The 27,129-nt window shown below is 57.7% G+C and overlaps 1 protein-coding gene across 1 annotated transcript in view; it reads right to left on the bottom strand.

Moving 5' to 3' along the window:
• The window catches only part of DRC7 (dynein regulatory complex subunit 7), a 143,066-nt gene that overhangs the window by 83,184 nt on the left and 32,753 nt on the right, over positions 1 to 27,129 (bottom strand). Inside the window, exons 5-12 of the mRNA XM_075325468.1 lie at positions 25,314 to 25,508; positions 25,045 to 25,203; positions 23,127 to 23,345; positions 22,399 to 22,518; positions 20,712 to 20,766; positions 17,252 to 17,380; positions 17,050 to 17,178; positions 16,758 to 16,984 (exon numbers count right to left, since the gene is read on the bottom strand). Of these exons, the coding sequence (XP_075181583.1) occupies positions 16,758 to 16,984; positions 17,050 to 17,178; positions 17,252 to 17,380; positions 20,712 to 20,766; positions 22,399 to 22,518; positions 23,127 to 23,345; positions 25,045 to 25,203; positions 25,314 to 25,508 (1,233 nt within the window). The remainder of the gene's footprint in view (positions 1 to 16,757; positions 16,985 to 17,049; positions 17,179 to 17,251; positions 17,381 to 20,711; positions 20,767 to 22,398; positions 22,519 to 23,126; positions 23,346 to 25,044; positions 25,204 to 25,313; positions 25,509 to 27,129) is intronic.

Genomic DNA, 27,129 nt, shown 5'->3' on the forward strand with positions numbered 1-27,129 from the left:
CGAGGAACATCCCGCACCTCCTTCCTTCCGCATTGCTGGTGGAGGCAGGTAAGGAGATGTTCCTCGCTCCTGCGGTGTCACACGTAGCGATGTCTGGAGCTGCAGGAACGAGGAACATCCCGCCACCTCCTTCCTTCCGCATTGCTGGTGGAGGCAGGTAAGGAGATGTTCCTCGCTCCTGCGGTGTCACACGTAGCGATGTCTGGAGCTGCAGGAACGAGGAACATCCCGCCCACCTCCTTCCTTCCGCATTGCCGGTGGAGGCAGGTAAGGAGATGTTCCTCGCTCCTGCGGTGTCACACGTAGCGATGTCTGGAGCTGCAGGAACGAGGAACATCCCGCCCACCTCCTTCCTTCCGCATTGCCGGTGGAGGCAGGTAAGGAGATGTTCCTCGCTCCTGCGGTGTCACACGTAGCGATGTCTGGAGCTGCAGGAACGAGGAACATCCCGCCACCTCCTTCCTTCCGCATTGCTGGTGGAGGCAGGTAAGGAGATGTTCCTCGCTCCTGTGGTGTCACACGTAGCGATGTCTGGAGCTGCAGGAACGAGGAACATCCCGCCACCTCCTTCCTTCCGCATTGCTGGTGGAGGCAGGTAAGGAGATGTTCCTCGCTCCTGCGGTGTCACACGTAGTGATGTCTGGAGCTGCAGGAACGAGGAACATCCCGCCACCTCCTTCCTTCCGCATTGCTGGTGGAGGCAGGTAAGGAGATGTTCCTCGCTCCTGCGATGTCACACGTAGCGATGTCTGGAGCTGCAGGAACGAGGAACATCCCGCCACCTCCTTCCTTCCGCATTGCTGGTGGAGGCAGGTAAGGAGATGTTCCTCGCTCCTGCGGTGTCACACGTAGCGATGTCTGGAGCTGCAGGAACGAGGAACATCCCGCCACCTCCTTCCTTCCGCATTGCTGGTGGATACAGGTAAGGAGATGTTCCTCGCTCCTGCGGTGTCACACGTAGCGATGTCTGGAGCTGCAGGAACGAGGAACATCCCGCCCACCTCCTTCCTTCCGCATTGCTGGTGGATACAGGTAAGGAGATGTTCCTCGCTCCTGCGGTGTCACACGTAGTGATGTCTGGAGCTGCAGGAACGAGGAACATTCCGCCACCTCCTTCCTTCCGCATTGCTGGTGGAGGCAGGTAAGGAGATGTTCCTCGCTCCTGCGATGTCACACGTAGCGATGTCTGGAGCTGCAGGAACGAGGAACATCCCGCCACCTCCTTCCTTCCACATTGCCGGTGGAGGCAGGTAAGGAGATGTTCCTCGCTCCTGCGGTGTCACACGTAGCGATGTCTGGAGCTGCAGGAACGAGGAACATCCCGCCACCTCCTTCCTTCCGCATTGCTGGTGGAGGCAGGTAAGGAGATGTTCCTCGCTCCTGCGGTGTCACACGTAGCAATGTCTGGAGCTGCAGGAACGAGGAACATCCCGCCCACCTCCTTCCTTCCGCATTGCTGGTGGAGGCAGGTAAGGAGATGTTCCTCGCTCCTGCGGTGTCACACGTAGCGATGTCTGGAGCTGCAGGAACGAGGAACATCCCGCCCACCTCCTTCCTTCCGCATTGCTGGTGGAGGCAGGTAAGGAGATGTTCCTCGCTCCTGCGGTGTCACACGTAGCGATGTCTGGAGCTGCAGGAACGAGGAACATCCCGCCCACCTCCTTCCTTCCGCATTGCTGGTGGAGGCAGGTAAGGAGATGTTCCTCGCTCCTGCAGTGTCACACACAGCGATGTCTGGAGCCGCAGGAACGAGGAACATCCCGCCACCTCCTTCCTTCCGCATTGCTGGTGGAGGCAGGTAAGGAGATGTTCCTCGCTCCTGCGGTGTCACACGTAGCGATGTGCGCTGCTGCAGGAACGAGGAACATCCCGCCACCTCCTTCCTTCCGCATTGCCGGTGGAGGCAGGTAAGGAGATGTTCATCCTTCCTGCGGTGTCACACACAGCGATGTCTGGAGCTGCAGGAACGAGGAACATCCCGCCACCTCCTTCCTTCCGCATTGCTGGTGGAGGCAGGTAAGGAGATGTTCATCCTTCCTGCGGTGTCACACACAGCGATGTCTGGAGCTGCAGGAACGAGGAACATCCCGCCACCTCCTTCCTTCCGCATTGCTGGTGGAGGCAGGTAAGGAGATGTTCCTCGCTCCTGCGGTGTCACACGTAGTGATGTCTGGAGCTGCAGGAACGAGGAACATCCCGCCCACCTCCTTCCTTCCGCATTGCTGGTGGAGGCAGGTAAGGAGATGTTCCTCGCTCCTGCGGTGTCACACGTAGCGATGTCTGGAGCTGCAGGAACCAGGAACATCCCGCCCACCTCCTTCCTTCCGCATTGCTGGTGGAGGCAGGTAAGGAGATGTTCCTCGCTCCTGCGGTGTCACACGTAGCGATGTCTGGAGCTGCAGGAACGAGGAACATCCCGCCACCTCCTTCCTTCCGCATTGCTGGTGGAGGCAGGTAAGGAGATGTTCCTCGCTCCTGCGGTGTCACACGTAGCGATGTCTGGAGCTGCAGGAACGAGGAAGATCCCGCCACCTCCTTCCTTCCGCATTGCTGGTGGAGGCAGGTAAGGAGATGTTCCTCGCTCCTGCGATGTCACACGTAGTGATGTCTGGAGCTGCAGGAACGAGGAACATCCCGCCACCTCCTTCCTTCCGCATTGCTGGTGGAGGCAGGTAAGGAGATGTTCCTCGCTCCTGCGGTGTCACACGTAGCGATGTCTGGAGCTGCAGGAACGAGGAACATCCCGCCACCTCCTTCCTTCCGCATTGCTGGTGGAGGCAGGTAAGGAGATGTTCCTCGCTCCTGCGGTGTCACACGTAGTGATGTCTGGAGCTGCAGGAACGAGGAACATCCCGCCACCTCCTTCCTTCCGCATTGCTGGTGGAGGCAGGTAAGGAGATGTTCCTCGCTCCTGCGGTGTCACACGTAGCGATGTGCGCTGCCGCAGGAACGAGGAACATCCCGCCACCTCCTTACTTCCGCATTGCTGGTGGAGGCAGGTAAGGAGATGTTCCTCGCTCCTGCGGTGTCACACGTAGCGATGTCTGGAGCTGCAGGAACGAGGAACATCCCGCCACCTCCTTCCTTCCGCATTGCTGGTGGACGCAGGTAAGGAGATGTTCCTCGCTTCCTGCGGTGTCACACGTAGCGATGTCTGGAGCTGCAGGAACGAGGAACATCCCGCCACCTCCTTCCTTCCGCATTGCGGTGGATACAGGTAAGGAGATGTTCCTCGCTCCTGCGGTGTCACACGTAGCGATGTCTGGAGCTGCAGGAACGAGGAACATCCCGCCACCTCCTTTCTTCCGCATTGCTGGTGGAGGCAGGTAAGGAGATGTTCCTCGCTCCTGCGGTGTCACACGTAGCGATGTCTGGAGCTGCAGGAACGAGGAACATCCCGCCACCTCCTTTCTTCCGCATTGCTGGTGGAGGCAGGTAAGGAGATGTTCCTCGCTCCTGCGGTGTCACACGTAGCAATGTCTGGAGCTGCAGGAACGAGGAACATCCCGCCACCTCCTTCCTTCCGCATTGCTGGTGGAGGCAGGTAAGGAGATGTTCCTTGCTCCTGCGGTGTCACACGTAGCGATGTCTGGAGCTGCAGGAACGAGGAACATCCCCGCACCTCCTTCCTTCCGCATTGCTGGTGGAGGCAGGTAAGGAGATGTCCTCGCTCCTGCGGTGTCACACGTAGCGATGTCTGGAGCTGCAGGAACGAGGAACATCCCGCCACCTCCTTCCTTCCGCATTGCTGGTGGAGGCAGGTAAGGAGATGTTCCTCGCTCCTGCGGTGTCACACGTAGCGATGTCTGGAGCTGCAGGAACGAGGAACATCCCGCCACCTCCTTCCTTCCGCATTGCTGGTGGAGGCAGGTAAGGAGATGTTCCTCGCTCCTGCGGTGTCACACGTAGCGATGTCTGGAGCTGCAGGAACGAGGAACATCCCGCCACCTCCTTCCTTCCGCATTGCCGGTGAGGCAGGTAAGGAGATGTTCCTCGCTCCTGCGGTGTCACACGTAGCGATGTCTGGAGCTGCAGGATCGAGGAACATCCCGCCACCTCCTTCCTTCCGCATTGCCGGTGGAGGCAGGTAAGGGAGATGTTCCTCGCTCCTGCGGTGTCACACGTAGCGATGTCTGGAGCTGCAGGAACGAGGAACATCCCGCCACCTCCTTCCTTCCGCATTGCCGGTGGAGGCAGGTAAGGAGATGTTCCTGCTCCTGCGATGTCACACGTAGCGATGTCTGGAGCTTCAGGAACGAGGAACATCCCGCCACCTCCTTCCTTCCGCATTGCTGGTGGAGGCAGGTAAGGAGATGTTCGTCCTTCCTGCGGTGTCACACGTAGCGATGTCTGGAGCTGCAGGAACGAGGAACATCCCGCCACCTCCTTCCTTCCGCATTGCCGGTGGAGGCAGGTAAGGAGATGTTCGTCCTTCCTGCGGTGTCACACGTAGCGATGTCTGGAGTTGCAGGAACGAGGAACATCCCGCCACCTCCTTCCTTCCGCATTGCCGGTGGAGGCAGGTAAGGAGATGTTCCTCGCTCCTGCGGTGTCACACGTAGTGATGTCTGGAGCTGCAGGAACGAGGAACATTGTACATGTGGCAGCAGCAATGATATGAAGGAAAGGAGCGACGTGTCAACGAGCAACAATTTGTCACGATTTTGCGCTCGTTGATCGTCGCTCCTTGGTGTCACACGCTGCGATGTCGCTACCCGGCGCCGGATGTGCGTCACTAACGACGTGATATCTCGGTAGCGATGTCGCAGCGTGTAAAGCCCCCTTAAGCCCGGTGTTTTGCCTAGTGAGCATGCTCAGCCTGATTGTGCCATTCCTGAGGCCACGTCCTCAGTTTAGGCCACTGAGCATGCTCCTACTCTTTGCACAGGTACTTGGACCTCGTGCTGTGTGGAAAGGCCCCGTCACACACGAGATCGCTAACGAGATTGTTTCTGCGTCACTGTTTCCATGACGCAGCAGTGATCTCGCTGTGTGTGACACCTACCAGCGATCAGGCCCCTGCTGTGAGGTCGCCGGTCGTTGCTGAATGGTCCGGACCTTTTTCCGGCAATGCTGGGCAGGGCGCATCGCTGTGTGTGACACCTACCAATGACCCGGGTCCCCGCGCCCGCAGAGATGGTTATACAGGTCGCTGATCGTTCCTGCGTCGCTGGTAAGGTCTGACTGTGTGGCCACCAGCGACCTCCCAGCGACTTACCAGCGATCCCTATCAGGTCGCCGGTCGTTGCTGAATGGTCCGGACCTTTTTCCGGCAATGCTGGGCAGGGCGCATCGCTGTGTGTGACACCTACCAATGACTCGGGTCCCAGCGCCCGCAGAGATGGTTATACAGGTCGCTGATCGTTCCTGCGTCGCTGGTAAGGTCTGACTGTGTGGCCACCAGCGACCTCCCAGCGACTTACCAGCGATCCCTATCAGGTCGCCGGTCGTTGCTGAATGGTCCGGACCTTTTTCCGGCAATGCTGGGCAGGGCGCATCGCTGTGTGTGACACCTACCAATGACCCGGGTCCCAGCGCCCGCAGAGATGGTTATACAGGTCGCTGATCGTTCCTGCGTCGCTGGTAAGGTCTGACTGTGTGGCCACCAGCGACCTCCCAGCGACTTACCAGCGATCCCTATCAGGTCGCCGGTCGTTGCTGAATGGTCCGGACCTTTTTCCGGCAATGCTGGGCAGGGCGCATCGCTGTGTGTGACACCTACCAATGACCCGGGTCCCCGCGCCCGCAGAGATGGTTATACAGGTCGCTGATCGTTCCTGCGTCGCTGGTAAGGTCTGACTGTGTGGCCACCAGCGACCTCCCAGCGACTTACCAGCGATCCCTATCAGGTCGCCGGTCGTTGCTGAATGGTCCGGACCTTTTTCCGGCAATGCTGGGCAGGGCGCATCGCTGTGTGTGACACCTACCAATGACTCGGGTCCCAGCGCCCGCAGAGATGGTTATACAGGTCGCTGATCGTTCCTGCGTCGCTGGTAAGGTCTGACTGTGTGGCCACCAGCGACCTCCCAGCGACTTACCAGCGATCCCTATCAGGTCGCCGGTCGTTGCTGAATGGTCCGGACCTTTTTCCGGCAATGCTGGGCAGGGCGCATCGCTGTGTGTGACACCTACCAATGACCCGGGTCCCAGCGCCCGCAGAGATGGTTATACAGGTCGCTGATCGTTCCTGCGTCGCTGGTAAGGTCTGACTGTGTGGCCACCAGCGACCTCCCAGCGACTTACCAGCGATCCCTATCAGGTCGCCGGTCGTTGCTGAATGGTCCGGACCTTTTTCCGGCAATGCTGGGCAGGGCGCATCGCTGTGTGTGACACCTACCAATGACCCGGGTCCCAGCGCCCGCAGAGATGGTTATACAGGTCGCTGATCGTTCCTGCGTCGCTGGTAAGGTCTGACTGTGTGGCCACCAGCGACCTCCCAGCGACTTACCAGCGATCCCTATCAGGTCGCCGGTCGTTGCTGAATGGTCCGGACCTTTTTCCGGCAATGCTGGGCAGGGCGCATCGCTGTGTGTGACACCTACCAATGACCCGGGTCCCAGCGCCCGCAGAGATGGTTATACAGGTCGCTGATCGTTCCTGCGTCGCTGGTAAGGTCTGACTGTGTGGCCACCAGCGACTTACCAGCGATCCCTATCGGGTCGCATCGTTGTCAGGATCGCTGGTAAGTCGCTCAATGTGACGGGGGCTTTAGTTCTGTGTTGTACCTACTGAGAATGCTCAGGCCGCAGTGATGTGTGGGGCGTGAACGATCCGACACAAAGATCCGGCTCCCTGCAGTGACTGACAGGAGCCGGATCACCAGTGAGAGCCACTGAAATCTCTAAACAGCGCTTTTCGCCGCTGGAGCCCCGCCCACCCGCTGCTAAACTCCGCCTACTCAACAATCTAATTGATCACTTGTAAGTGGGCGGGGTTTTGCTGCAGGTGGGCGTGGTTTCAGCGGCGTCACTATAATCTTAAATATGTGTTGACCTGGGGTGAACACATGTAATAAGAAGCCGGGAACGATCTGAAAGATCCGGCTCTTTTTGGTGAGCGGAGCCATGGGAACTGAATCACCAAAAAGAGCCGGACTTCCCATCACTAGCAGGCACATAGTCTGATTTGTAAGACTGTTGTGCAGGCTACTGAGCATGCTCAGGCACTTAGTGCATCAGTGGCTAAGTCCGGTAAGGACCTCACTGGGCATGTCCGTGATAGGCCCTGATAGGCCAGCAGGCATCACATGGCCTGATGACGTGGCCTCTCCGGACTGCCCTGCAGCCTAGGTGGGAGCAGCCGACCATCATGTGGGCATCCACCAGGAACACAGACCGCAGAGAAGAGGGAAACAGGTACACTGCACCAGGTACAGAGGGGCGCCGGCATCCCTAATGTGCCAGCGTCACACTACCATTGACTTCAAGGAGAGAAACCCTTCTTCAGGCCTAAGGAAGAGGGGCGTAGGGGAGGGGGTACTGTAACGCTGGCATCCCTGCACCCCTTGCTCTCCCCTCAGCAGGGACATACACTTACTCACCGCCGTGGCCGGCTCTCTCCACGGCAACCCATGTGGGTGCCTCCTGCTTTCCCTGCCAGGAGCCTGTGCATGCTGCTCTCTTAAAGGGCCAGTGCATCACTCCCAAGAAGTGCCTCTCAGCCCCAGGTACTTAAGGTACTCTCCCACTAGGAGAGGTGCCTGATCAATGCCTTGTTTAGCTAGTTAATGTTCTGTGCTCTAGCCAGCTAGTTGTCAGGTCCCCTTGTCTGTCCTGTCCATCCTGTTCCTGGCTCCAGTTTGTCCTGCCCTGTTGGCTCTTGGCACCTGGCTCCAGTTTGTCCTGCCCTGTTGGCTCTTGGCACCTGGCTCCAGTTTGTCCTGCCCTGTTGGCTCTTGGCACCTGGCTCCAGTTTGTCCTGCCCTGTTGGCTCTTGGCACCTGGCTCCAGTTTGTCCTGCCCTGTTGGCTCTTGGCACCTGGCTCCAGTCCGTCCTGCCCTGTTGGCACCTGGCTCCAGTCCGTCCTGCCCTGTTGGCACCTGGCTCCAGTTTGTCCTTGTGACGGGGTGTACATCAGAGCAAAGAGAGACAACAGGCCGAGGATGATCCAACAGGTTTACTAACAGGAATACAGGAACAGCACACGACAAGTCCAAATAAAACAGATTCGGGGGCACCTCCTGATAATCCAAAGTGCCAGATCACAACGTAATAGTCCTTTTCAGAGTCCCAGAAATCCCACACAATCCACTGGACGGCGAGGTCTGTCCGCAGATTCAGATCTCGCTCCCTTCCTCTTCAAAAACTCAACTCCCAACTGCATTTAGAAACAGGAGTGAATTGTTTGAGCTCGTGGGCCCGCCCCTCAAGGGTAGGGGTCTATGCAATGGTTGGGCCCACTAGAAGATTCTAGAAGGTTGGCTCCGAGATGTCTACAGGTTTGTGTAGTTGGCGTTATCCACTGCTTACGAAACAATGAGAAGTTCCCCTGGCTGTGTGGACAAGAGATAATTGCATTATGGGCCCAGAGACACAGGAGATGGGGGGAAGGTATGGTTACTTACATCCCAAGACATTTCAAAGTGTTCAGTAAGTACAACCAAAGGAAAGTGACATCACATCCTGACATAGTATTACAGCAAATACAGTGAGAAGGTAAAATACATCATGACAATTCCTTCCCCTCCCAACTTGTGTACGTACTAGGGACCTCTACAGGTCGCTGGTTAAGTACACGCAGGCATGGCTGACAGGACTCAAGGCTCCTCTTGCCTGGACAGTCCATCTGCATTTTGGTGTTGGCTGCCCCTTCTATATTGTATGGTAAAGTTATAGGGCTGCAGAGCCAGGCTCCATCGCAGTAAGCGTCCATTGTCCCCAGAGACTCTGTTCAGCCAGGTGAGGGGATTGTGATCAGTAACCACAGTGAATTCCCGTCCATACAGATACGGCCGTAGTTTCTTAAGGGCCCACACTACAGCCAGACATTCCTTCTCAACAGTTGCATAGGCCACTTCTCGGTCCAGCAGTTTCCGGCTGAGATAGGCGATGGGGTGCTCGTCCCCAGCTGCATTCACCTGGCTGAGGACAGCTCCCAGTCCATAAGCAGAGGCATCCGTTTGCACAATGAATCTCCTCTTTTAGTCTGGAGCAGCCAGGACAGGATCGCAGATCAAAGCATCCTTCAGCCGGTTAAAAGCCTCATCACAGGCTGGAGTCCAGATCACCAGCCGGGGCATTGTTTTCTTGGTCAGGTCGGTAAGAGGCTTGGCCACAGTACTGAAATGAGAAACAAATTTTCGGTAATAACTGGCAGTGCCCAGAAAAGCCATAACTTGTTTCTTAGTTTGGGGTACAGGCCAGTCTCTAATAGCCTGGATTTTGGCAGGCTCAGGTCGGAGCTTCCCTCCTCCCACTCTATGTCCTAGGTACTGGACTTCCCCCATCCCCAATTGGCATTTATCGGGTCGAATAGTTAGGCCGGCTGCAAGAATCAGGTCCAAAATAATGGCTACTTGATTCAGATGTTCCTCCCATGTGTGGCTGAAGACGGCGATATCATCCAAGTAGGCACAAGCAAAGTCATCACATCCCCGGAGGATCTGATCCACCATTCTCTGGAAGGTGGCCGGGCCATTTTTCATTCCAAAAGGCATGCTTAGAAATTCATACAGACCAAAGGGGGTTATAAAAGCGGACCGTTCTCTCCCTTCATCCGTTAGAGGGATCTGCCAGTATCCCTTACTGAGATCCAAGGTAGTGACATATCGGGACCCAGCCAGTCGGTCTAGAAGTTCGTCAATACGAGGCATTGGGTAAGGATCGCTGACGGTATGGTCGTTTAGTCGCCGATAGTCCACACAAAATCGAGTACTCCCATCCTTCTTGGGTACTAACACCACAGGGGAGGCCCAAGGGCTATGGGAGGCCTGGATTACCCCAAGCTGTAACATCTCCTCCAGTTCGTGCTGCATGGTGTTTCGAACTGATTCAGGTACCCGGTAAGGAGCCAGTTGTATGGGACGGATGCCCTGAGTGTCCACATGATGTTGGGTGACGGTGGTTCGACCTGGTTGGGATGAGAAAGCAGCCCGTCTCTGTTGAAGCACTTCCAGCATCTGGATTTTCTGTAAGGAGTCCAGGTAATCTCCCAGGGGAACCTGTTCCACAGTGGATGGGGCTCTCGCTGCTTCCACGAGATCAGGTAGAGAGTCCTCATCCTCTTGACCATCTTCTGAAGCCAACCGACAGCTTGCTATCATTGGAATGTTCCGGTCATGGTACTCCTTAATCATATTCACATGGACAGTCTTTTGCCTTAGCCCCTGATCATCTAAAGCAAGAAGGTAATTGGTATCATTCAGTTTTCTGAGAACCCGGAAGGGACCCTCCCATGTGGTCTGCAGTTTATTCTGCCGATGGGGAACAATCATTAAGACTTGTTGTCCTTCTACAAACTCCCGATAGCGTGCGTTACGGTCATACCATGTCTTCTGTCTGGTTTGAGCCATACGCAAATGACTCTGTGCAAAACTAGCAAGTTGGGCCAAGGTTTCTCGCAGCTTTAGGACATAAGGGACAACAGGGGTTCCTGTATCTTCAACTTGCCCCTCCCAGTATTCCTTGAGCAGGGTTAAGGGTCCTCGGACCTTTCTTCCATAGAGTAGTTCAAAGGGGGAGAACCCAGTGGACTCCTGGGGAACTTCCCGATAGGCAAACAAGAGATGGGGTAGGTACTTCTCCCAGTCTGAATCTCGGTCCGTGAAGGCCCTCAGCATATTCTTCAGAGTGCCGTTGAATCGTTCACAAAGTCCATTTGTTTGGGGATGATACGGGGTCGTTCGGATCGCTCGTACCCCACAGGTGCGCCACAGACACTGGACCAACTCTGACATAAACTGGGAGCCTTGGTCCGACAAGATCTCACTGGGGAATCCTACTCTGGTAAAAATAATAACCAAGGCCTCGGCCACCTTGGCTGCAGAGATACTTGACAAGGCCACGGCTTCTGGATATCGGGTGGCGTAGTCCACAACAGTGAGAATGTACTGCTTTCCAGATTTACTTGGTTTAGCCAGAGGTCCAATGATATCAACAGCTACTCTTTGAAAGGGTTCTTCTATTATAGGGAGCGGTTGCAGGGGTGCCTTTGGGTGATCTCCGGGTCGCCCTCTACGCTGACATATGTCACAAGTTCGGCAGAAATGCGCCACTGCTTGGGAAATCCCCGGCCAATAAAAAGTTTGAGTCAATCGTCTCTCGGTGCGGGTTTTGCCTTGATGGCCAGCCGTAGGAATGTCATGAGCCAGGTGTAATAGGGGAATTCTGTACTTCTGAGGAACAATCAGCTGTTTGCTATAAGTCCAGGGCTTATCTAGGGAGTCGGCATTGGCAACCCGATACAGAAGTCCATTTTCTCTGATAATTCTTTCTCCGTTTTCCCCTAGCTGCCCTATTTCAGCCCGAGTTCTAAAACTAGCAAGGGTGGGGTCAGTCTCTACTTCTTGTCTAAACTGAACTTTATCCCAAGTAACATTCATATTATCCCCACAAGAAGAATCACTCACCGGCTGTAATGGCAGTTCTGGTGGCCTCAGTTCCATGGATGGGTTGTACACGTCCACATGGGCTGCTCTCTTGGCTTGACTTCTGGTTACCGCACCGACAAAGTGGCAATGAAGATTCCCCACATCATTTCCTAGAAGAACGTCTGCAGGGAGGCCGCTCATCACACCGACCACACATTGTTTTGCCCCAAAGCCATAATCCAGGGTCACACTCGCTCTTGGAATATATCTCTGGGTACCTCCTGCCAGTTCAATGGCAATTCCTGGTCCCTTTTGAATTGCTTGTGGTTGAATTACTCGGGGATCGGCTATGGTGAGGAAAGCCCCAGTGTCACGGAAGCCAACAACTTTTTGGCCATCCAGCACGACCTCCTGTAGATGTTTGTCCTGAAGATCAGAAGAACAGGTGGCTGGAGCTCGCACCCCATAGACTCCGGGTAGGGGAGCCAGGATATCTGAGTCACTTGGCAAGTCATCAGGCACAGAATCCAGCTCTTCTCCTGGTGAAGGTGTCTGTAGGTAATGAACAGGCAAAGGCGGTCTGTAGCTGTTCTGTCTACGAACACCTGGACATTGGAATTGCATGTGCCCAGGCTGCCCACATCCATAACATCTGCGCTCTGGGATTCTTCCTCCGCGTCGTATTCCCAAAGGTGGAGCATGAGTAATGCGAGGCACAGTCACACGAAGGTCCCCATGAGTTGACGGTCTAGGGTGATGGTGAACATTGGGGCCAGAAGGACCAGGGGCCACCAGCGTTGGGGGGTTGGTGTTTATTTTCTCACTGGGTAGTAGTTTTTTCCACTGAGGCTTGATGGTGAGAGCCTCATCAGCTAGAGCTGCAGCTTCCTCCACAGTGGCTGGTCTCCTTTCACGCACCCATTCCCGGATCTCAGCGGGGCACTTGAAGTAAAACTGCTCTTTTAGGAGGACCTGGAGGACGGTCTCCAAGGTTAAGGCCTCCTCTGCCTCCAACCAACGATGCCACAGATGTTTGAGTTTGTGGGCATACATCTTGAAGGACACTTCCTCATCACATGCTAGAGTACGGAACTGAGTCCTGTAAGTGTCTGGCGTTACAGCATAATGTTCTAGAATAGTCTGTTTAATATCCGCATACTCACAGTTCCACCGAGGGTCCATAGCTCTATAGGCTGCAGCAGCTCCACCCTCTAAGAGCCCAACCAGATGCCGGACGCGCTCCCTTTCTGGGACTTCCATTAATCGACACTGATGCTCAAAGTCCTGGAAGAAGCCCTCAATGTCACCAGCAGCCTCATTAAACTGCTTGAAGTCTTTGCGGGACACTCTGGGAAGTTCCCTCATGATGGGTGCTGGGGTTACAGTCTGTCTGGAACCTCTCGCGGCTTCCACAGCGAGCTGCTTATCCAGCAATGCCATCTCCTCCATCCTGCGCTCCTTCTCTTCAGCTCCACGCATGGCCTCCCTCTTATCTTCTATGGTGGCCTCATCTCCAAGCAGTGCCATCTTTTCCTTGTACCACACAACCCATTGACTTTTTTGGGTATTCACCTCCGGCTCCCGTCTTTGCTCCCCTTGCTGTGGAAATTGTTCCTCGGTGCCATCTTGCAGGCAAGCGTGTTCCAATGCCTCAATTAGTTGCTCCTTAGAGAGTCCTTTGTAGCCGACACCTAATTTACGGGCCTTTGTTTGTAGACTCGCCACAGTCCAGTTCCTGTATCCTGAGGTTCTGGTTTCAGACGTCGATTGGCTGTTGTCCTCCATTTCTTCTGCTCTGATCCCGCTGCTGCCACCAGTTTGTGACGGGGTGTACATCAGAGCAAAGAGAGACAACAGGCCGAGGATGATCCAACAGGTTTACTAACAGGAATACAGGAACAGCACACGACAAGTCCAAATAAAACAGATTCGGGGGCACCTCCCGATAATCCAAAGTGCCAGATCACAACGTAATAGTCCTTTTCAGAGTCCCAGAAATCCCACACAATCCACTGGACGGCGAGGTCTGTCCGCAGATTCAGATCTCGCTCCCTTCCTCTTCAAAAACTCAACTCCCAACTGCATTTAGAAACAGGAGTGAATTGTTTGAGCTCGTAGGCCCGCCCCTCAAGGGTAGGGGTCTATGCAATGGTTGGGCCCACTAGAAGATTCTAGAAGGTTGGCTCCGAGATGTCTACAGGTTTGTGTAGTTGGCGTTATCCACTGCTTACGAAACAATGGTAAGTTCCCCTGGCTGTGTGGACAGGAGATAATTGCATTATGGGCCCAGAGACACAGGAGATGGGGGGAAGGTATGGTTACTTACATCCCAAGACATTTCAAAGTGTTCAGTAAGTACAACCAAAGGAAAGTGACATCACATCCTGACATAGTATTACAGCAAATACAGTGAGAAGGTAAAATACATCATGACAGTCCTGCCCTGTTGGCTCTTGGCACCTGGCTCCAGTCCGTCCTGCCCTGTTGGCACCTGGCTCCAGTTTGTCCTGCCCTGTTGGCACCTGGCTCCAGTTTGTCCTGCCCTGTTGGCTCTTGGCACCTGGCTCCAGTCCGTCCTACCCTGTTGGCACCTGGCTCCAGTTTGTCCTGCCCTGTTGGCTCTTGGCACCTGGCTCCAGTCCGTCCTGCCCTGTTGGCACCTGGCTCCAGTTTGTCCTGCCCTGTTGGCTCTTGGCACCTGGCTCCAGTTTGTTCTGCCCTGTTGGCACCTGGCTCCAGTTTGTCCTGCCCTGTTGGCACCTGGCTCCAGTTTGTCCTGCCCTGTTGGCTCTTGGCACCTGGCTCCAGTTTGTCCTGCCCTGTTGGCACCTGGCTCCAGTCCATCCTGCCCTGTTGGCACCTGGTTCCAGTCCATCCTGCCCTGTTGGCACCTGGCTCCAGTCCATCCTGCCCTGTTGGCACCTGGCTCCAGTCCATCCTGCCCTGTTGGCACCTGGCTCCAGTTTGTCCTGCCCTGTTGGCACCTGGCTCCAGTTTGTCCTGCCCTGTTGGCTCTTGGCTCCAGTCCGTCCTGCCCTGTTGGCACCTGGCTCCAGTTTGTTCTGCCCTGTTGGCACCTGGCTCCAGTTTGTCCTGCCCTGTTGGCTCTTGGCTCCAGTCCGTCCTGCCCTGTTGGCACCTGGCTCCAGTCCGTCCTGCCCTGTTGGCTCTTGGCTCCAGTCCGTCCTGCCCTGTTGGCTCTTGGCTCCAGTCCCGTCCTGCCCTTAGAACTTAGAATTTAATAAAGGTCAGTGTAAAGACCATGAATCCCTCTGACTCAGGCATTTTGTAGCTCGATTTCACTTCTCTACTCTGATTACAAACTTGAAAGATGACGGCGTGCAGAGTGTAAGAAAGAAAACCAGAGCCGCACGCAGTGTGAACAGGGGCGAGAAACCTGAGTTGCACGCAGTGTGAACAGGGGCGAGAAACCAGAGCCGCACGCAGTGTGAACAGGGGCGAGAAACCAGAGCCGCACGCAGTTTGAACAGGGGCGAGAAACCAGAGCTGCACGCAGTGTGAACATGGGTGAGAAACCAGAGCCGCACGCAGTGTGAACAGGGGCGAGAAACCAGAGCCACACGCAGTGTGAACATGGGTGAGAAACCAGAGATGCACGCAGTGTGAACATGGGTGAGAAACATGGCTGTTATTCAGTGCTGAACAGGATTAGGATCTATGAAGGAGCGGATCCGACTCCCCGCACAGATCTCACCCAGGACACAAGGACACAAGCATTTATCAACATTTTATAACTTATTCTTTTCCAAAATTGCGCAACAAACGTTGCAATTTGACTCAAACAAAATATGAAGAAACCTAATATAAGGCACGAAATTCTACAGACAGCGCTGCGTCTCCATCGCTTCATCGTATGTGTAACCTGAGAGATGATAGAGCTTCACACAGACCCAACATGAAGCCTCATAATCTGAGATGATAGAGCCTCACACAAGCCCAACATGGAGCCTCATACTCTGAGATGATAGAGCCTCACACAAGCCCAACATGGAGCCTCATACTCTGAGATGATAGAGCCTCACACAAGCCCAACATGGAGCCTCAAACCTCGAGAGATGATAAAACCTCACACAATCCCAACATAGACACACAGTCCCAACATGCAGCCTCAAACCCCGAGAGATGATAGAGCCTCACACAGACCCAACATGGAGCCTCATACTCCGAGAGATGATAAAACCTCACACAGGCCCAACATTCAGCCTCAAACCTCGAGAGATGATAAAACCTCACACAAGCCCAACATGGAGCTACAAACCTCGAGAGATGATAAAACCTCACACAAGCCCAACATGGAGCTTCAAACCTCGAGAGATGATAAAACCTCACACAAGCCCAACATTCAGCCTCAAACCTCGAGAGATGATAAAACCTCACACAAGCCCAACATTCAGCCTCAAACCTCGAGAGATGATAAAACCTCACACAAGCCCAACATGGAGCTTCAAACCTCGAGAGATGATAAAACCTCACACAAGCCCAACATGTAGCCTCAACCCCGGAGAGATGATAAAACCTCACACAAGCCCAACATGCAGCCTCAAACCTCGAGAGATGATAAAGCCTCACACAAGCCCAACATGGAGCTTCAAACCTCGAGAGATGATGAAGCCTCACACAAGTCCAACATGGAGGCTCAAACCTCGAGAGGATAAAACCTCACGCAGGCCCAACATGTAGCCTCAACCCCGGAGAGATCATAAAGCCTCACACAGGCCCAACATGGAGCCTCAACCCCCTAGAGATGATAAAACCTCAAAGAAGCCCAACATAGACACACAGGCCCAATATGCGCAGCCTCAACCCCCGAGAGATGATAAAGCCTCACACAGACCCAACATGGAGCCTCAACCCCCGAGAGATTATAAAACCTCACACAGGCCCAACATGCAGCCTCAACCCCCGACAGATGATAAAGCCTCACACAGGCCCAACATGCAGCCTAAACCCCCGAGAGATGGTAGTCTTACACAAGTCCAACATGGAGCCTCAAACCCCGAGGGATCTATCAAAAGAAGATATAAAAAAAGGAGCACTTAAACCCCGAAGACGTCAGGTAAAACAATGTCAGATTGGATGACCTGACCTGAGCCTGTGGTTGAGAGTCGGTGGGAGTCCGGCGCTCAGTGCCCATATGTCTGGGGTCTCCCACAGTGTGAGATGTGTGAGCACACCCGGGGAGCGCCTCGTGTTGGTGGATGTACATACTATGATGGGTCGGGGGTGAACCTCTGTCGGTCCTCCGGCTATGGACACTTTCTTTGGCCGTTTTCCATACGTCGTCTGCCTGTAGTACAGGAGATCCTCTCTGCTCTGGAAGATCTCCAGCATCTCCTTTGCTTGCTCCTCACGTCTCTGCAGTCCATCCAGACGAGCCTCGTTGTAGAATACCATGGTGCGCTCGGTCTCTGGGACTAGGGAGCGGAAGGTGTGAACTAGAAGAGATAGAGGTTAGCAGCGGGTGTCGGACCCACTACACCTTCTAATGGCAGCATATTACCCTTCAGTGCGTCCTTGCGGCCTGGAGAGAAGTGCTCGCTGCTGACTCCTGTCTGTCTCTTCACCTGTCTCATGTCCAGCTTGTCTTTCCGGTTCTGGAAGCAGTCCTGGACTTCCAGCTCGGTGGAGCCTGAGGATTGTAGGGCCCGGCGTTAGCATGTGATCACGGACACCATTCCTGATTGAAAGTGTTGTGAACTTACATGCGGTGTCCTGGTAGAGCGCGAGACAAGACACGCGGCCATCCTCCTGGAGGTAGGGCGCCCATTTCTCTAGCCTGGCCTTCTTATATTGTAGAAGCTTCTTCCCCTCAGGACATCGCATCTTGAATTCTGAAGGAAGAATGAGAAGAGACCCGATGATGGATAAATGCCCTGAAAGCGACGGTGCAACAGGAAGCAGTGTCCTGAGATTGTTGGTGCCCCAGGAGAGGAGGTGGACCGGGACGTGGGAGAGGTGGTGCCCCAGGAGAGGAGGTGGACCGGGACGTGGGAGAGGTGGTGCCCCAGGAGAGGTGGTGGACCGGGACGTGGGAGAGGTGGTGCCCCAGGAGAGGAGGTGGACCGGGACGTGGGAGAGGTGGTGCCCCAGGAGAGGAGGTGGACCGGGACGTGGGAGAGGTGGTGCCCCAGGAGAGGAGGTGGACCGGGACGTGGGAGAGGTGGTGCCCCAGGAGAGGAGGTGGACCGGGACGTGGGAGAGGTGGTGCCCCAGGAGAGGAGGTGGACCGGGACGTGGGAGAGGTGGTGCCCCTCTGACATGGGAGAGGTGGTGCCCCGGGAGCAGAGGGATGCAGCATCGGCAGTGCCCTGTGATTGTTGGAGCCCCAGGAGAAGACCACTATTTATTGCCTCCACACTCCACTCATATTCTTACTGACAATGTGAGTGAACACCGGACCACCGAGGCTCCAGAAAACAAAAGGAGAGTAGTCTCTCTGCAATGGGGGATTACACAAGAGCATTGGTAATGTGAAAAAAGTGTTTGTCCCCCTTTACCGAATGATACCAGGACCAAACAGTCATCAGTCAGTGTCAGCCCACCAGTAACAGTCAGAGCCCCTCCGACAGGCATTGTGAGGCTTCCCAGGCGCAGACCCTGACAGAATGACTGACATCACTGCTCGTACGCCGCCACACACTGCTGCCACCAAGCAGTTAGGGGGCACCGAGCAGCCAGGGGGGCACCGAGCAGCCAGGGGAGACCAAGCAGCCAGGGAGGAACCGACCAGCCAGGGGGGCACCGAGCAGCCAGGGGGGAACCGAGCAGCCAGGGGGGAACCGAGCAGCAAGGGAGGTACCGAGCAGCAAGGGAGGTACCGAGCAGCAAGGGAGGTACCGAGTAGCCAGGGGGGCACCGAGCAGCCAGGGGGGCACCGAGCAGCCAGGGGGGCACCGAGCAGCCAGGGGGGAACCGAGCAGCCAGGAAAGCACCGAGCAGCCAGGGGGGCACCGAGCAGCCAGGGGGGCACCGAGCAGCCAGGGGAGCACAGAGCAGCCAGGGAGGAACCGACCAGCCAGGGGGGCACCGAGCAGCCAGGGGGGCACCGAGCAACCAGGGGGGCACCGAGCAGCCAGGGGGGCACCGAGCAACCAGGGGAGCATCGAGCAGCCGGGGGGCACATAGCAGCCAGGGGGGCACATAGCAGCCAGGTGGGCACATAGCAGCCAGGGGGGCACATAGCATCCAGGGGGGAACCAAGTAGCCAGGGGAGCACCAAGCATCCAGGGGGGAACCGAGCAGCCAGGGAAGCACCGAGCAGCCAGGGAAGCACCGAGCAGCCAGGGGGGAACAGAGCATCCAGGGGGGAACCGAGCAGCCAGGGGGGAACCGAGCAACCAGGGGAGCATCGAGCAGCCAGGGGAGCATCGAGCAGCCAGGGGGGCACATAGCAGCCAGGGGGGCACATAGCAGCCAGGGGAGCCCAGAGCAGCCAGGTGGGCACATAGTAGCCAGGTGGGCACATAGCAGCCAGGGGAGCACCAAGCATCCAGGGGGGAACCGAGCAGCCAGGGAAGCACCGAGCAGCCAGGGGGGAACCGAGCAGCCAGGGGGGAACCGAGCAGCCAGGGGGGAACCGAGCAGCCAGGGGGGAACCGAGCAGCAAGGGAGGTACCGAGCAGCAAGGGAGGTACCGAGCAGCAAGCTAGGTACCGAGTAGCCAGGGGGGCACCGAGCAGCCAGGGGGGCACCGAGCAGCCAGGGGGGCACCGAGCAGCCAGGGGGGAACCGAGCAGCCAGGAAAGCACCGAGCAGCCAGGGGAGAACCGAGCAGCAAGGGAGGTACCGAGCAGCCAGGGGGGCACCGAGCAGCCAGGGTGGAACCGAGCAGCAAGGGAGGTACCGAGCAGCCAGGGGGGCACCGAGCAGCCAGGGGAGCACCGAGCAGCCAGGGTGGAACCGAGCAGCCAGGGGGGCACCGAGCAGCCAGGGGGGAACCGAGCAGCCAGGGGAGCACCGAGCATCCAGGGGGGAACCGAGCATCCAGGGGGGAACCGAGCAGCAAGGGAGGTACCGAGCAGCCAGGGGGGCACTGAGCAGCCAGGGGGACACCGAGCAGCCAGGGGGACACCGAGCAGCCAGGGGGACACCGAGCAGCCAGGGTGGAACCGAGCAGCAAGGGAGGTACCGAGCAGCCAGGGGGGCACCGAGCAGCCAGGGTGGAACCGAGCAGCCAGGGGGGCACCAAGCAGCCAGGGTGGAACCGAGCAGCCAGGGGGGAACCGAGCAGCCAGGGGGGAACCGAGCAGCCAGGGGAGCACCGAGCATCCAGGGGGGAACTGAGCAGCCAGGGGGGCACCGAGCAGCCAGGGTGGAACCGAGCAGCAAGGGAGGTACCGAGCAGCCAGGGGGGCACCGAGCAGCCAGGGGAGCACCGAGCAGCCAGGGTGGAACCGAGCAGCCAGGGGGGCACCGAGCATCCAGGGGGGAACCGAGCAGCCAGGGGAGCACCGAGCATCCAGGGGGGAACCGAGCATCCAGGGGGGAACCGAGCAGCAAGGGAGGTACCGAGCAGCCAGGGGGGCACTGAGCAGCCAGGGAGACACCGAGCAGCCAGGGTGGAACCAAGCAGCAAGGGAGGTACCGAGCAGCCAGGGGGGCACCGAGCAGCCAGGGTGGAACCGAGCAGCCAGGGGGGCATCGAGCAGCCAGGGTGGAACCGAGCAGCCAGGGGGGAACCGAGCAGCCAGGGGAGCACCGAGCATCCCGGGGGGAACCGAGCAGCCAGGGGAGACCGAGCAGCCAGGGGAGCACCGAGCAGCCAGGGGGGCACATAGCAGCCAGGGGAGACCGAGCAGCCAGGGGAGCACCGAACAGCCAGGGGGGCACATAGCAGCCAGGGGGGCACATAGCAGCCAGGGGGGACACCGAGTAACCAGGGGGGACACCGAGCAACCAGGGGGGACACCGAGCAACCAGGGGGGACACCGAGCAGCCAGGGGGGACACCGAGCAGCCAGGGGGGACACCGAGCAACCAGGGGGGACACCGAGCAACCAGGGGGGACACCGAGCAGCCAGGGGAGCACCGAGCAGCCAGGGGGGCACAGAGCAGCCAGGGGGGCACCGAACAGCCAGGGGAGCACCGAGCAGCCACGGGGGCACCGAGCAGCCAGGGGGACACATCATTGGCACCTCTGTGTGATCACAGTACCATCACGCACCTTCCGGGGTCACTACAATGGGCAGCGCCCAGGACACCGGCACCGGCCCCTGGTCCTAGAAGAGAAAACAAGTGACTACAAATGATTAATCCTGAACTACAACTGTCATCATCTTCAGTGCTCCGTCCTCCGCTATAACCTGTGCCCTCCCCCGATCTCCGTCCTCCGCTATAACCTGTGCCCTCCCCCGATCTCCGTCCTCCGCTATAACCTGTGCCCTCCCCCGATCTCAGTCCTGCGCTATAACCTGTGCCCTCCCCCGATCTCCGTCCTCCGCTATAACCTGTGCCCTCCCCCGATCTCCGTCCTCCGCTATAACCTGTGCCCTCCCCCGATCTCCGTCCTCCGCTATAACCTGTGCCCTCCCCTGATCTCCGTCCTCCGCTATAACCTGTGCCCTCCCCCGATCTCCGTCCTCCGCTATAACCTGTGCCCTCCCCCGATCTCCGTCCTCCGCTATAACCTGTGCCCTCCCCCGATCTCAGTCCTGCGCTATAACCTGTGCCCTCCCCCGATCTCCGTCCTCCGCTATAACCTGTGCCCTCCCCCGATCTCCGTCCTCCGCTATAACCTGTGCCCTCCCCCGATCTCCGTCCTCCGCTATAACCTGTGCCCTCCCCCGATCTCCGTCCTCCGCTATAACCTGTGCCCTCCCCCGATCTCCGTCCTCCGCTATAACCTGTGCCCTCCCCCGATCTCCGTCCTCCGCTATAACCTGTGCCCTCCCCCGATCTCCGTCCTCTGCTATAACCTGTGCCCTCCCCCGATCTCCGTCCTCCGCTATAACCTGTGCCCTCCCCCGATCTCCGTCCTCCGCTATAACCTGTGCCCTCCCCCGATCTCCGTCCTCCGCTATAACCTGTGCCCTCCCCCGATCTCCGTCCTCCGCTATAACCTGTGCCCTCCCCCGATCTCCGTCCTCCGCTATAACCTGTGCCCTCCCCCGATCTCCGTCCTCCGCTATAACCTGTGCCCTCCCCCGATCTCCGTCCTCCGCTATAACCTGTGCCCTCCCCCGATCTCCGTCCTCCGCTATAACCTGTGCCCTCCCCCGATCTCCTTCCTCCGCTATAACCTGTGCCCTCCCCCGATCTCCGTCCTCCGCTATAACCTGTGCCGTCCCCCGATCTCCGTCCTCCGCTATAACCTGTGCCCTCCCCTGATCTCCGTCCTCCGCTATAACCTGTGCCCTCCCCCGATCTCCGTCCTCTGCTATAACCTGTGCCCTCCCCTGATCTCCGTCCTCCGCTATAACCTGTGCCCTCCCCCAATCTCCGTCCTCCGCTATAACCTGTGCCCTCCCCCGATCTCCGTCCTCCGCTATAACCTGTGCCCTCCCCTGATCTCCGTCCTCCGCTATAACCTGTGCCCTCCCCCGATCTCCGTCCTCCGCTATAACCTGTGCCCTCCCCCGATCTCAGTCTTCCGCTATAACCTGTGCCCTCCCCTGATCTCCGTCCTCCGCTATAACCTGTGCCCTCCCCCGATCTCCGTCCTCCGCTATAACCTGTGCCCTCCCCAATCTCCGTCCTCCGCTATAACCTGTGCCCTCCCCTGATCTCCGCCCTCCGCTATAATCTGTGCCCTCCCCCGATCTCCGTCCTCCGCTATAACCTGTGCCCTCCCCCGATCTCCGTCCTCCGCTATAGGCTGTGCCCTCCCTCGTCCTCTATAACCTGGTGCTCACCTGGACGTCTTCCTCCTCCTCGTCGTCCTCGCTCAGGTTAGGTATGAGCAGCAGAGGCTTTCCAGTGCTCAGCAGCATAAACTCCCAGTACAAGGGGTCACCGAGGTCAAAGGTTACGTCCTAGAACAGAAGAGGTGACGCCTCCAAACATTAAGCTCCAGCCTTCATGTGACAAACTGCACCGTCTACATCCCCAGCTGCCGCCCCCCCCCCCGCACACGCTGCCCTCCCCCGCTGCCCTCCCCCGCACCCGCTGCCCTCCCCCGCTGCCCTCCCCCGCACACGGTGCCGTGCCCTGTGCACACTGCCCTGTCCCTCCCCCGCACATGCTGCTCTCCCCTGCACACGCTGAACTCCCCCGCACACGGTGCTCTCTCACGTGCATGCTGCCCTTCCCCGCACACTCTGCCTGTGCCGGTACCTTGCAGTCCCTCCCCTCCCCCCCTCCGCCGTCCCTCCCCCGCACACGCCGCCTGTGCCGGTACCTTGCAGTCCCTCCCCTCCCCTCCTCCGTCCCTCCCCCGCACACGCCGCCTGTGCCGGTACCTTGCAGTCCCTCCCCTCCCCTCCTCCGCCGTCCCTCCCCCGCACACGCCGCCTGTGCCGGTACCTTGCAGTCCCTCCCCTCCTCCGCCGTCGCTCCCCCGCACACGCCGCCTGTGCCGGTACCTTGCAGTCCCTCCCCTCCTCCGCCGTCCCTCCCCCGCACACGCCGCCTGTGCCGGTACCTTGCAGCCGGTGCGGCAGTCCTGCATGTTCACCCAGTAGTTGTCTTGGTTCCACAGACTTTCGATGCCCAGGAAGTGCGGGTCACTGGTCCGGTGCGCGCGGCCCAACACAGCGTCAATGAAGAAATGGTCTGGAACTTCCCTCTTACCTCCCAGGACCAACACCCAGCAGTGAACTCTGCGACCGTACAGGGGGTCCGGCCCGGGGGTCTCTGCCTCCTGTGGACACATACCTTACTCATGCATGATAGCAGAAGACGCCACCCCTGTGTGATCTGTAGGGATCGTTGCCCCTGTGTGATCTGTAGGGATCGTTGCCCCTGTGTGATCTGTAGGGATCGTTGCCCCTGTGTGATCTGTAGGGATTGTTGCCCCTGTGTAATATGTAGGGATCGTTGCCACTGTGTGATCTGTAGGGATCGTTGCCTCAGTGTGATCTGTAGGGATCGTTGCCCCTGTGTGATCTGTAGGGATCGTTGCCTCAGTGTGATCTGTAGGGATCGTTGCCCCTGTGTGATCTGTAGGGATTGTTGCCCCTGTGTAATATGTAGGGATTGTTGCCCCTGTGTAATATGTAGGGATCATTGCCTCTGTGTGATCTGTAGGGATCGTTGCCCCTGTGTGATCCGCAGGGATTGTTGCCCCTGTGTAATATGTAGGGATCATTGCCTCTGTGTGATCTGTAGGGATCGTTGCCCCTGTGTGATCTGTAGGGATCGTTGCCCCTGTGTGATCTGTAGGGATTGTTGCTACTGTGTGATCTGTAGGGATCGTTGCCCCCAGTGTGATCTGTAGAGATCGTTGCCCCTGTGTGATCCGCAGGGATTGTTGCCCCTGTGTAATATGTAGGGATCGTTGCCACTGTGTGATCTGTAGGGATCGTTGCCCCAGTGTGATCTGTAGGGATCGTTGCCCCTGTGTGATCCGCAGGGATTGTTGCCCCTGTGTAATATGAAGGGATCATTGCCTCTGTGTGATCTGTAGGGATCGTTGCCCCTGTGTGATCTGTAGGGATCGTTGCCCCTGTGTGATCTGTAGGGATCGTTGCTACTGTGTGATCTGTAGGGATCGTTGCCCCCAGTGTGATCTGTAGGGATCGTTGCCCCTGTGTGATCCGCAGGGATTGTTGCCCCTGTGTAATATGTAGGGATCGTTGCCACTGTGTGATCTGTAGGGATCGTTGCCCCAGTGTGATCTGTAGGGATCGTTGCCCCTGTGTGATCCGCAGGGATTGTTGCCCCTGTGTAATATGTAGGGATCATTGCCTCTGTGTAATCTGTAGGGATCGTTGCCCCTGTGTGATCTGTAGGGATCGTTGCCCCTGTGTGATCTGTAGGGATCGTTGCTACTGTGTGATCTGTAGGGATCGTTGCCCCCAGTGTGATCTGTAGGGATCATTGCTACTGTGTGATCTGTAGGGATCGTTGCCCCCAGTGTGATCTGTAGGGATCGTTGCCCCTGTGTGATCCGCAGGGATTGTTGCCCCTGTGTAATATGTAGGGATCGTTGCCACTGTGTGATCTGTAGGGATCGTTGCCCCTGTGTAATATGTAGGGATCGTTGCCACTGTGTGATCTGTAGGGATCGTTGCCCCTGTGTGATCTGTAGGGATCATTGCCCCCTGTATGATCTGTAGGGATCGTTGCCCCTGTGTGATCCACAGGGATCGTTGCCCCTGTGTGATCCACAGGGATCGTTGCCCCTGTGTAATATGTAGGGATCGTTGCCCCTGTGTGATCTGTAGGGATCATTGCCCCCTGTATGATCTGTAGGGATCATTGCCCCCTGTATGATCTGTAGGGATCATTGCCCCCTGTGATCCGCAGGGATCATTGCCCCTGTGTGATCTGTAGGGATCGTTTCCCCTGTGTGATCTGCAGGGATCGTTGCCCCTGTGTGATCCGCACGGTGGACGTACCGCCAGGCGACGCTCCGCCTCCTCATGTTGCCTCGCGCTGGCCGCCTGCTCCTTCGCCTCCTTCTTGGCTTCTTGCTGGAGCTCAAACTTACTTAGTAACTGTCTGGGGGGGCGCACGCTGTACTTCTGGGGGGGCTTCAGCGGTGACCATTCACAGCTCTAAAGGAAGTAACGATGCAGCTATACGAGAGCAGTAAGTGAGGAAGAAGCGGGAGATACCAGAGACCCAGGACCCCGCAGTGTTAGCCCCCCACACCCTGTGTCCTCACCTCTTGTGGGGGGGCCAGCAGAGGGCAGGCTTCTTCACGGTCATCCATGAGGCACATCTTATGCGTGGCATATCCGCTGACACAATACGCATCATATCCAGCGCCGAGCAGCAACGAGCACAGCAAGACGCTGAAGTCAAAGCAATTCCCCTTCTGCCCCCGCAGCACCGAGACCGAGGAGGAGAGGCGGAGCGGCTGCCATGGGGGAGAAACCGGGGAAAGCGCGGCTGAGAGATACCCGATATACAGAGAGGGACAGAGAGGCGAGGGGGGACAGAGAAGAGGCAAGAGAGAGGCGAGGGGGGACAGAGAGGAGAAGAGGCGGAGCGGCTGCCATGGGGGAGAAACCGGGGAAAGCGCGGCTGAGAGATACCCGATATACAGAGAGGGACAGAGAGGCGAGGGGGGACAGAGAAGAGGCAAGAGAGAGGCGAGGGGGGACAGAGAAGAGGCAAGAGAGAGGCGAGGGGGGACAGAGAGGAGAAGAGGCAGAGCGGCTGCCATGGGGGAGAAACCGGGGAAAGCGCGGCTGAGAGATACCCGATATACAGAGAGGGACAGAGAGGCGAGGGGGGACAGAGAAGAGGCAAGAGAGAGGCGAGGGGGGACAGAGAAGAGGCAAGAGAGAGGCGAGGGGGGACAGAGAGGAGAAGAGGCAGAGCGGCTGCCATGGGGGAGAAACCGGGGAAAGTGCGGCTGAGAGATAGCCGATATACAGAGAGGGACAGAGAGGCGAGGAGAAGAGGCGAGGGGGGACAGAGAGGAGAAGAGGCGGAGCAGCTGCCATGGGGGAGAGACCGGGGAAAGCGCGGCTGAGAGATACCCGATATACAGACGGGACAGAGGAGAGAGGGGACAGAGAGGAGAGAGAGAGGAGGAGAGGAGAGGGGGGACAGAGCGGAGAAGAGGCGGAGCGGCTGCCATGGGGGAGAAACCGGGGAAAGCGCGGCTGAGAGATACCCGATATACAGAGGGGACAGAGAGGTGAGGGGGGACATAGAAGAGGCGGAGCGGCTGCCATGGAGGAGAAACCGGGGAAAGCGCGGCTGAGAGATACCCGATATACAGAGAGGGACAGAGAGGTGAGGGGGGACAGAGAAGAGGCAAGAGAGAGGCGAGGGGGGACAGAGAGGAGAAGAGGCGGAGCGGCTGCCATGGGGGAGAAACCGGGGAAAGCGCGGCTGAGAGATACCCGATATACAGAGGGGACAGAGAGGCGAGGGGGGACAGAGAAGAGGCGGAGCGGCTGCCATGGGGGAGAAACCGGGGAAAGCGCGGCTGAGAGATACCCGATATACAGAGAGGGACAGAGAGGTGAGGGGGGACAGAGAAGAGGCAAGAGAGAGGCGAGGGGGGACAGAGAGGAGAAGAGGCGGAGCGGCTGCCATGGGGGAGAGACCGGGGAAAGCGCGGCTGAGAGATACCCGATATACAGAGAGGGACAGAGAGGTGAGGGGGGACAGAGAAGAGGCAAGAGAGAGGCGAGGGGGGACAGAGAGGAGAAGAGGCGGAGCGGCTGCCATGGGGGAGAAACCGGGGAAAGCGCGGCTGAGAGATACCCGATATACAGAGAGGGACAGAGAGGAGAGAGGGGACAAAGAGGAGAGAGAGAGGCGAGGGGGGACAGAGGAGAAGAGGCGCAGCGGCTGACATGGGGGAGAAACCGGGGAAAGCGCGGCTGAGAGATACCCGATATACAGAGGGGACAGAGAGGCGAGGGGGGACAGAGGAGAATAGGCGGAGCGGCTGCCATGGGGGAGAAACCGGGGAAAGCGCGGCTGAGAGATACCCGATATACAGAGAGGGACAGAGAGGC

Source organism: Anomaloglossus baeobatrachus, chromosome 10 (assembly GCF_048569485.1).
Source record: "Anomaloglossus baeobatrachus isolate aAnoBae1 chromosome 10, aAnoBae1.hap1, whole genome shotgun sequence".
NCBI classification, from domain to species: Eukaryota; Metazoa; Chordata; class Amphibia; order Anura; family Aromobatidae; genus Anomaloglossus; species Anomaloglossus baeobatrachus.